Source organism: Danio rerio, chromosome 7 (genome assembly GCF_052040795.2).
Source record: "Danio rerio strain M-AB ecotype USA chromosome 7, GRCz13ab, whole genome shotgun sequence".
In the NCBI taxonomy this organism is placed as follows: domain Eukaryota; kingdom Metazoa; phylum Chordata; class Actinopteri; order Cypriniformes; family Danionidae; genus Danio; species Danio rerio.
The window spans coordinates 77,958,848-77,970,301 of record NC_141027.1 but is presented as its reverse complement, the minus strand read 5'-3'; the positions used below and the strand labels follow the sequence as shown (position 1 = coordinate 77,970,301).

Sequence of the window (11,454 nt, the reverse complement as noted above, 5' to 3'; positions counted from 1 at the left end):
ATCACTGCCGCTATTAGAGTTAAAGAGGCCGAACATTTGGTGACAGCGGGACTCAAATCTGCTCCCACTACGAGGTAAGCCCATTGAATAATCTCTAATTCAGTCAAATCGTCAACATAACCGCGTGAAGCATCTACATGACGTCCACGCGTGTCCTTTCAGCACTTTGAATTCATAGCTTTTGCTCTGTTGTCTATCTGTCAGGCTAGTTATCATCGTCTCTGATGCTGCTTATTAAAATTATGCTTTGGATATTTAACTTTTTCAAGCTCTCGACAGTTTTAAAATGAATGTGTCAGAAAGATATCAAGAGGAAATGTGTGTAGTTTTGACTTACTTCTGGCATTAGCAAATTAGCTAACTGCTCGGTGACAGAATTAATCTTGCACAATGCTAATAACGACGATTAGTTATGGACGTAAAGTACTATAGCATGCTATACATACTATAGCAAAGTGTGTTGTACTGCACATATTATATTATTTACACAGTTTTGTCAACGAATGAAAAGTTTTTTACTATAGTAAACTGATAACCTGTCATAAATACTGTACTTCAGTTTTTACTGCAGTAAACTGTGGTGTATTATGTGGGTAGTTTGTTTATATTACAGCTTGTAGTTGTGTTACCATGATACTAAGTTAGATTTATTCCTGTATTTACTATAGTATGATTAAAAACACTATTTTAAATGGCATACTATAGTATATATTGATTCCACATGGCTTATTATACATTACTTTGCTTTTCTGTGATGTTTTATTACACTTAAAGAAGGTGAGATCGAGCACAGACTTCAGTAAATCATTATCTACACAAGTTCACAGAGACCTGGGGACAAAAACTGCTTTATTTCATAGTCCAGAGTCTAATGCACACAAAAACACTGCAACAATAATGCTGGGTTGTCATATAACCCAACGCTGCGTCGAATATTGACAAACCTAAAAGATGATATTAAAAATTAGCATTGGGTTATTATTTTTAAAAGAACACTATTTTAATCCAGCTGTTTGGTTTGTTCATATTTGACCCAACATTGGGTTACAACAACTATACATTTTTGATAGTGCGAGCTCTCAGTGTCTCTCTCTCTGTAGAAAATAGCATTTGAGTCACAAGACTGGGTGGAAATGCATCACAGCCGATTATGTTTGTTGTAGTTTGTTATGCAAAAGTCTCACGCTTGGAGATATCCCACACTAGTGATTGATTGTAGTAAAGATCTTTATTTTGCATTAAGATATGTGTTGTTTATAATGAGTTCTCCCTTTTTGCAAAACAAAAACGTCTTGCAGAGAAATACAATTGTTTATTATGTGAACTTGGACTGATCAAACTGGTTAAGGAGATTTTTAAATGGGAACTGTTGGATTTTTTGTGAGAAAAGTAAACTAGTAATTTATAAACAAAAAGGAAAAGTGTGTGTGTGTGTGTGTGTGTGTGTGTGTGTTTATTTTAAATAAAAAATAAATTAATTAGTTTTTATCAACAATTGGATTTAATAAATAAACAAATGCATAATGCACAAGTTAAAAAATTAAGTCTTATAAATAAATTATTAACATTATTTAACTATATTCAAAAATATTTGAATATAAATTTTTTAATGAAAATTTTTATTTTCATTTTTTAATTTATTTTGAACAAAATTACATATAAAACAAAACACTTGAAAATAAATTATTTATAATATAACTTGTTTACTTTATTGGATATTTGTCTGCTTGCTCTCTGTTACTCTGCTAGCTTAGTTATATTAATCAAATTTATTTGTTCATTTATGTAAATAAATGTAAACTAATAAAAAAAAAATTCAATATTTTTGGTTTAATTTTTAATTTATTTGTTTATTCATTGCTCATTCATTTAAGCTTATTTACCTGAATGAAACATTTGCATATTATTTAATTTATTCCAATGTAAAAACAAGAAAAATATTAATAAATAAGTAAATAAAGAAAAACAAATCAGAATAAATATATTAATGTGTAATAAATATGTAATATGATTTATTACATTATTTAATACATATGTAAATATTAAACAAAATTACATAAACAATTTTTTAAAAATAAATCATTAATAATATTTTATTAATAAATTGTATAAACAAATTATTAATAATATTGCTTATTGCTACTTTGCTAGCTTAGTTATATGAATTGAATATATTTATTCATTTAGGCAAATAAATGCATAATGTTTTTTTTCAATATTTTTAGTTTATTTTAATATATTTTTTATTCATTGCTCATTCATTTACCTATTTAGCTGAATAAAACATTTGCATATTATTTAATTTATCCTAAAGTGAAAACAAGAAAATAATTGATTAATTCGTCAATAAAGTGAAGCAAAAAATCTGAATAATATATTAATGTGTAATAATGCACTTATGTAACCATACATTACTATACTGATTAGAAAAGTAATATAATAACATGATTTGCTAAATATTAATAATCTTAATTTGAATACTTATGGACAGGCCTATGAGATTATTGTTCATTTTTGCACCATATTCTTTGTTGTTTTTTATGTGCAGATGCCTTTTAAATGATGCAATTTTGCATAAAAGTGACTGTCTTTAAGCGTCTGTGACATCAGGAATCTTAGATCAGTAGTCAGACCTTTTTAATGAGTATAAAGGATCTGTGTTTGTGCTCAACCTTCGGGTTAGTTGTGCTGGAGGGTTTAGTTGTTCTGCCTGTTTGGTCGGTTGTCTTTTCTAATCTTGTGTTTGAATAGTTGCACAATCCTCAGCCATAAAAGTAAGAAGAAAGCCACGTTTCTGCACAGCATGGCCTCATTGCTTGCTCATTTTTTCCAGAGGACCAGATTTTTAAAAATACCTGCTAGGATGGAGCACGTTGAAGCACTTTCAGCCTCCTTTTTATCATTAGCTGACTTAGCATTGTTTTTGAGACATTCCTGGCAGATCAATATTTGTAGAATGTTTTAAAAATGTTTTGTTTTGCGTTTAATCCTTCAATCAAAATTTTCCTAATGGAAAAAAAATAAACAGGGCACAATATAATGACATTCACCATTGACATGACAATATACATAGACTTTAAATGAGATATTCATTCATTCAGTCATTCATTCATTTTCCTTCAGCTTAATCTCTTTATTCATCAGGTTGTGGAATGAACCACCAACTTATCCAGCATATGTTTTACACAGCAGATGCCGTTCCAGCTGCAACCCATTACTGGGAAACACCCATACACACTTACATTCACACACACTACATGCATGCATATAGCGGATGTGTTTGGACTGTGGGGGAAACCGGAGCACCCAGAGGAAAATCTACGCCAACTTGGGGAGAACATGCAAACTCCACACAGAAATACCAACTGGCTCAGTCGGAACTCGAACCAGCGAACTTCTTGCTGTGCTAACCACTGAGCCACTGTACCACCCCACATCAGGTCATATATTTGAAAAATATCAGTAAAATATTTAGTTTGGATGCAGTTAAATGACCTTTACGCAGACATGACATGACTTGACTTGGTTTAAAATGCATTGAGTGAAACGTTGTTGGCTTGATGTTTGGTTGAAAATCATGGTCTGATCGCTCACCCGATGCATCAGTCCAAAACATTTCCAAATCTCCAGCTTTGCTTGAGAAATCCAGAAAGCAAATAGCGTACAGTTCAGTGTCTGTGACAGTTTCAGAGAGGGCCGGGTTATCTCTGATGGCGCTTATCTCTGCAAGATCCAGCAAATATCAAGGTACTGATGTAAACGGTGGATTTGTCAACATATTCAGTTTCTGTGTAAAATTGTGTGTGTGTGTGAAGCTGTGTGTGTCTGCTTGATCTCAGGCGGTGTTGTCTCGACCGTCACGTACAAGCCTCTTCATTCTTGCAAGATCTCAGAGCTTTGGGGTTAAATAGAGGCAGAAAAAAGATTGATATCCCATTCGCAAAGCTTGAACTGACTATAGTAGGATAAGATATTCTGGGAATTTACTTGTGTTTTGGAGAATTATTTCTATTATTAGTTTGTGGACAGGAACAAAGGTGTTTTTATTTTATTTATTATTTTTTTTATTTCATTTTATTTTCTTATTTTATTTATTTTTTTATTATTTGATTGATTTTATTTATTATTTTATTTTATTATATTATTTTTATTTTATTTATTTATATTTTATTTTGTTTAATTTAATTTATTTTCATTGTTTTATTTATTTTTATTTTATTAATTAATTTTTTATTTAATATTTATTTAGTTTTATTTTTTATTTTATTAATTTGTTTATTTTGTTTTTTTTGTTATTTTTTATTTTATTTTATTTATTTATCATTTTATTTATATATGTATTGTTTTATTTTTACATTATTATAAATTAATTTAAATAATTATTTCTATTATTAGTTTATGGACAGGAACGGGTGTTTTAATTTAAAATTTTATTTTATAGGGAACTGTAAATGCTGGTTGACTTTTATTGTAAACTAGTTTAATTAAATATTTCTGTTATCAGTTTCTGGGCAGGAATGGGTATTTTATTTTAATTTATAGTGAGCTAGTTGACATCATTGTAAATTATTTAAATTAAATTATGTCTATTATTAGTTTCTGGACAGGAACAGGTGTTTTATTTTAATTTATTTTATTTTATGGTGACCTGTATATGCTGGTTGACATTATGAATAAATTAATTATTATAATAATTTAATATAATAATTTCTATTATTAGTTTCTGGACAGTAACAGGTGTTTTAATTTACATTTATATATATTTTATTTTATATTTAAAAGTTTACTTTTTATTATATTATTATTAATATTATAATTTTTTTTTTTACTTTGATATTTTAAGGCAGTACAGTGGAGACAGGAAAGCATGGGGAGCGGATAAAATGTACTTTTTAAAAGTGGTCTCTCTCTAAGTTAATTATAAATAATGATAATAATAATAATAAATAGTAATAATAAATAATAAACTTAACTGTTCTTCTATGCCTTTTAATATATATGTTTACAGTTAGCAATAAAAAAAATGTTGAGTATTTAAATCAGAATATTTGTTAAATTTCTTACCATATTTGTAAACAAAACATGCTGTGGGTGGCAGTATCATAAAACATGTATCATGCACAAAAAAATAAAATAAAATTGTAACGTAAATGTAATGTGCATTTATATAGCGCATTTAGTGTTTCAGCTTATAGTAATGTTTCTCTTTCTCTCCTCCTCAGCTGAAGGTTGAAGCGTGTGCAGTAAGGAAGAGTGTTTTCAGTTATGACGAACCCTTATGCACACACCGTTGAGCCTCTAGACCCCCAGAAGCCGGACCACAAGTTCTTCAACCTCAGAAAGCTTAAAGACCCCAGATATGGTAAGATCATTTTTGATGCGTGTTTCATTGCATTATTTAACCCTTTAAGTATCCCCATCAGCTGTTGTGCTAAAAGGTTTATTGCATTAGAAATAACTTAAAGGGATGGTTCACCCAAAAATGAACATTTACTCATTATTCACTTTCCCTCAAGTGGTTCCAAACCTTTTCTCTTGAACCCAAAAGAAGATATTTAGAAGAAAACTGAAAACCTGTAATTGCTGCCTTTCTTTGTAGAAAAAGCAAACACTAATGGAAGTCAGCAGTTACATGTTTCCATCATTCCTCAAAATATCTTCTTTTGCGTTTAACATAATAAAGTGGCTCGTAAAGGTTTGGAACCCCTTGTGGTTGAGTAATTTTTTACATTTTTGTGTGAACTACCCCTTGAAGTCCTCATAGATAAAAAGGTTAAAGTTGTGTTGATGTGTGTGTTTGTAGAGCAGCTGCCCTTCTCCATCCGTGTGCTGCTGGAGTCTGCTGTCAGGAACTGCGATCAGTTTCTGGTGAAGCAGGACGATGTGGAGAAGATCCTCAACTGGAAGGTGACGCAGAGTCAAACGGTGGAGGTGCCGTTCAGACCGGCCCGCGTCATCCTGCAGGACTTCACGTATGTTTCTAATTCTGTCCAGATCATCTATCTATCTATCTATCTATCTATCTATCTATCTATCTATCTATCTATCTATCTATCTATCTATCTATCTATCTATCTATCTATCTATCTATCTATCTATCTATCTATCTATCTATCTATCTCTATCTATCTATCTATCTATCTATCTATCTATCTATCTATCTATCTATCTATCTGGATGGATGGATGGATGGATGGATGGATGGATGGATGGATGGATGGATGGATGGGTTACAGATTGCAATACATTTGCAAAATTTTCCCATGGAATCTAAAATTGAATATGGATATCAATATTTTTCAAGGAATCATTCTGAAGCTGATAATACCAGTATCATGAAAACACTGAACTGAGTCTCCACAGCTCTCGTCTGTTCATCAGTGTGTTTTATATATATATATATATGTGTGTCTGATTGTTTGGCAGGGGTGTACCTGCAGTGGTGGACTTCGCAGCCATGCGGGATGCGGTGAAAAAACTGCAGGGCGACCCGGAGAAGATCAATCCAGTGTGTCCCGCAGACCTCGTCATCGATCACTCCATTCAGGTCGACTTCAACAGGAAGTAGGTCTATTGGTCATGTATATGATACATGATAGATATATATATATATATATATATATATATATATATATATATATATATATATATATATATATATATATATATGTAAAGTTCAGATGCAAAAACCTCTAAGTGCCATCTGAAATTTTCATTAATATTAGCATTTTTCTCAGGCTCCTGTGCGTAGGTTTGGCAATTTTCATACACTTATATGGCAAAGAATAGGATCTATTCATTTAATTAAAAGTGAAATAAATGATTATAAACCTAAAAGGCTAAGAAAAATGTTAATTTTAGATATTTATTTTTATATATATTTAAGATTGTGGATTTCTTTTTCATTTCTTACAAACCCAACAAAATCCTAATGTGACCGTAAGTTGATGTCACTCAGTGCATTATAAAAAAGGTAACAGTATAACTGTAAAATTAAAAAACTGTGCATTTAGAGTCACACTTATAATAAAGCACCTCCAAGAATGCAACGAATACATTAATAATGTTTTAATCATTTGCGTATTTTGTATGTGTATAATATGTATATCTGAAATATATTCAAATATTTAAACTAAAACTTTAGATGTGCAGTGCCTAAAACCCTGCAGAAGAGTAATCTGATAAAGCTTGACTGCATTTCAGTATATTTAGTTTATTTATTTTCTTTTTTTTCTTCTCTATTTTCTTTTTAAGTCTAAAATGTTTCTGTCAACTTCAAATAAAAGGTGAAACAAAAATCACACTTGGAGTATTATAATTTTAGTGCTTTTTCTGTTCTTTAAGGTCTGACAGCCTTCAGAAAAACCAAGATCTTGAATTTGAAAGGAACAGGGAACGCTTTGAGTTCTTAAAGGTGATTTTGGTTCTTTCTTCACGTCGCATTTAGTAATAATGTTTGCATCTTAAAGAAATGCTGATTTTTGTCATCTGTTATGGTTCTCAGTGGGGCTCTAAAGCATTCAGGAACATGCGGATCATTCCTCCGGGATCAGGAATCGTCCATCAGGTCAACCTGGAGTATTTGGCCCGGGTGGTGTTTGACCAGGACGGGTTTTATTATCCGGACAGTCTGGTGGGAACAGACTCTCACACCACCATGATTGATGGGCTAGGAGTGCTGGGCTGGGGTGAGTGAAAGACCATCCACATCCACAGCAGTAACATTATTTAAAATTGTATTTGGTCTTTACATTTATCAAAAATAAATAAATAAATCAAAATGGCAATATTGCAACAGAAACCAAACTTTTAAACATATACTTGTGAATGCCCTATTTTGACTGTTATCAGACAACGATTTTTATCTGGAGAAACTTTAAATGAAATAATTATAAATGTGAATCCTTCCAAAATGTTACTTTTTAAAATCAAAAGTAAGCCTTAAAAAACTGTTTTTCAATTTTAATACATTATATATTTTATATTGTATTATATTTAGGTCCATCATTGAGTCTATTTATTTACTTGTGCAAATGTGTGTAAATTTATATTTATTCAGTTTGAAAATTAAATTCAGTAATATTATTTACTTATGAAAATGTTCATTTGATTTATTTACAAAAAAAAAAATTGTCATATTTTCTGTCTTTTAGTAGATCTATTATTTGAGAGACTTGCTTTGTTTACCAAATGAGTGGATCTAATTGGTGAAAATAAGAAAGGGAAAAAAGTTAACTTAAAGGGAAAAGGGAACTAGAGTGGCACCAAAAGCAAAGAAATTGTTTAGTTGCACGTGTTCCATGCACTTGCCATTGTATTATTACAATAAATTGATTTAATTGATTTGATTTAATCAACCCTAAACTTAAAACACATTCTAACCTCAACCATATAGTATGTACTGTACATGTAATAAATTAATATTACGCCGTAGTTAAATGAATAGTTACACTATATGTGTCACCTTAAAATAAAGCATTACCAATGCTATTTCTCGGGTGGGAATTTTGTGTTCATTACTGACTTAATTATACTTAAAAAGAAAACTGGTAATTTTATTATTTTTTTTAAATGATTAAGCATCAAAACGGACAGTTGAAGTTGAATTATTAGCCCTTCTGTTAGTTTAATAACTCATTGCTAATAACAGATTTATTTTATCTTTGCCATGATGACAGTAAATAATATTTGACTAGATATTTTTCAAGACACTTCTATACAGCTTAACGTGACATTTAACTAGGGTAAGTAGGCAAGTCATTGTATAATAGTGGTTTGTTCTGTAGACAATCGGAAAAATATTGCTTAAGTGGGCTAATAAAATATATATATATATATATATATATATATATATATATATATATATATATATTGCATAGGAGGGCTAAACTGTATATGTTACGTTATAATTAGTTGATCCTTTTAAAATGAAAATAAATGCTGTTTTGGTTCAGGTGTTGGAGGTATTGAGGCAGAAGCGGTCATGTTGGGTCAGCCCATCAGTATGGTCCTGCCGGAGGTCATCGGCTACAGACTGCTGGGGACGCCTGACAAATACATCACCTCCACTGACATCGTGCTCACCGTCACCAAGGTGGAGAAGTGTGGACTTTTATGGGGATTAACAAAATATTCTAATACTCTGAACGTTTCATGTGAAACAAGAGCCTAGATTTGCTAGATTTGGCCCACAAATCACTTAGTGCTGCATCTGTTTATCTACCTATAAATCTAAGTTTATCTATATATTATATAGCCATTCATGCATGCATCTTAAGCTAAAAGATGACTTTACATGTGCTGAGCCTGCTGCTCCTAGGGCTCTATTTTGACAATCCATGCGCAAAGTCCAAAGCGCAGGGCACTAACACATTCTGGGCGTGTCAGTATCCACTTTTGCTAATATAAGGACGGAAAAATCCACTTTGAGCCGTGACGTATGGTCTAACAGGGTTGAGCTTATTCTCTTAATGAGTTATAGGTGTGATTTGAGAATAAACCAATCAGAGTCTCATCTCCCATTCCCTTTAAGAGCCAGCTGCGTCGCGCCATAAGCGCATTTGCTATTGACATGACGTAAAGTAAGTGGAAAAACTGAACGCTTCACTTGAGAGAAAACAATTAAACAGAGCATCTACAGCATGAGAATGAGAGATGAGCCTCCTCATTATCTACTTTCACTTTCACTCTCATGGATAGGGAAACATGTTGTACACAGACATCAATTAGCCTATAAATAATTAATTTAGTTTGTTAACTAAAAACGTACTATTTTAGTTTGTTAGCGCATAGATTTGTTTCAAAACTATTTCTAAATTCAGTTCTGATTTCCAGCAAACGAATAAAAGAACAATAATAACCAAGTGTGCTCCAAAAACTGAGTTATTTCCAAACACGCATGCTGTGCCCCGTATGGTCTAAAACCTGACAGGTGGACAAATCTAAGCTTATTTTTAATAAAACAAATATAAATATGCATATAATAAATAATACTGCTAATAATAATAACAATATACAAAAGCAAAATGTCATGAATGAACTGAAAAAGCCTCCCAAGAGGAAGATGGCATGAAGGTATGGTTTTTATATTTATGTAGGCTAGAAAATAATATGTTTTGTAATGTTTTAATCCTTTAATTCTTTTTCATATGTAAAGATTGTAAAGAAAGAAAAGAAATGTAAAGATATTTGTGTATTGCTGTACATCCTGTGTGTATTAAGCAATGTGTAAGCGAGATGCACAACTAATGCGCTCTGTGCTGGACTGTAGACCTGCTTTGATCTGGTCTATAGAACAGTGTATTTAAGTTCCTCAAAATAGCAACGTAACAGGAATATGCCTCAAAAGGCCTCCTTTTTTAGACCAGAACGCCTATGGGCGCACATATGAGTGCAAATAGATCTGCTATTCAAACAGCGTGGTGCAAAACGTCAAAACGAGTCTTGCGCTGAGCTGAAACTAGCAAACAATTATTGCATTGCTCCTTGCGCCAGGTGTATGATAGGGCCTCTAGCATGTAAACAGAACAGCACACATTCAATTTCATGCTTTTAAATCATTAATAAATAAATAAATAAGGTAACACTTTACAATAAAGTTGTATTCGTTAATTTTGGTTAATACATTTACTAACATGAAAAAACAATGAACAATACATTTACTATATTATTTCTTCATGTTTGTTAACGTAGTTTGTAGCGAACTTTTTGTTTCACTTTTTATTACTTAGTATTTCTCATGCACAACAGAATGCTGATGTTTAATTGTTAGCCCGATTGGCAGTAGACATGATTATATTAAGCACTTTGCCCCCTTGATATTAGGTGGCCTTAACTAATATCTACTTGCACTTATTGTGTAAAGAAATGTTTTTAGAGTTTCTATTGTTTTATTAGTGGAAGATATGCTCTTATTGACCTCAAAGCAGATCAGAGTGTGGGAACCACTGAACTCAGTTTCTCTGTTCTTCTGTATGTTTTCTCTGGACAGCATTTGCGGCAAGTTGGTGTGGTTGGGAAATTTGTTGAGTTTTTCGGGCCTGGTGTTGCACAGTTGTCCATCGCTGACCGCGCCACCATCGCCAACATGTGCCCGGAGTATGGAGCCACCGCTGCCTTCTTCCCTGTAGACCAGATCAGCATCCAGTACCTGAAGCAGACCGGTGGGTTAAACATTTAGAAAATAAGCACCCTTCAGAATAGTTTTGAAAAAAGTACATGATATAAATAATACACTTTAAAAGAAATTACATTACAGTATATTATAAAGTGTGTGTACTTAAAGGGATAGTTCACCCAAAAATGTAAATTCTGTTTTAATTTACTCATTCTTAAGTCGTTTTTAAACCTTTATGAGTTTCTTTCTTCTATTGAACACAAAAGAAGATATTTTGAAGAATGTTGGAAACTGGTAATCATTGACTTCCATAGTAGGAAAAACAAATACTGTATTGT

General features: G+C 31.8%; 1 protein-coding gene across 4 annotated transcripts in view; it reads left to right on the top strand.

Annotated features, from left to right (window-relative positions):
* The window catches only part of aco1 (aconitase 1, soluble), a 31,352-nt gene continuing 19,898 nt past the window's right edge, over positions 1-11,454 (top strand). For 3 of the 4 annotated variants that reach the window (XR_015494868.1, XM_087259782.1, XM_087259783.1), the window contains exons 1-8: positions 1-74; positions 5,223-5,362; positions 5,804-5,972; positions 6,427-6,564; positions 7,345-7,414; positions 7,505-7,688; positions 8,955-9,094; positions 10,991-11,162. Coding sequence is in view for 3 of the 4 variants with exons in the window: in XM_087259782.1 (XP_087115908.1) it covers positions 5,266-5,362; positions 5,804-5,972; positions 6,427-6,564; positions 7,345-7,414; positions 7,505-7,688; positions 8,955-9,094; positions 10,991-11,162 (970 nt within the window). In the remaining variant the exon portion in view is untranslated. 4 annotated transcript variants of the gene reach the window in all.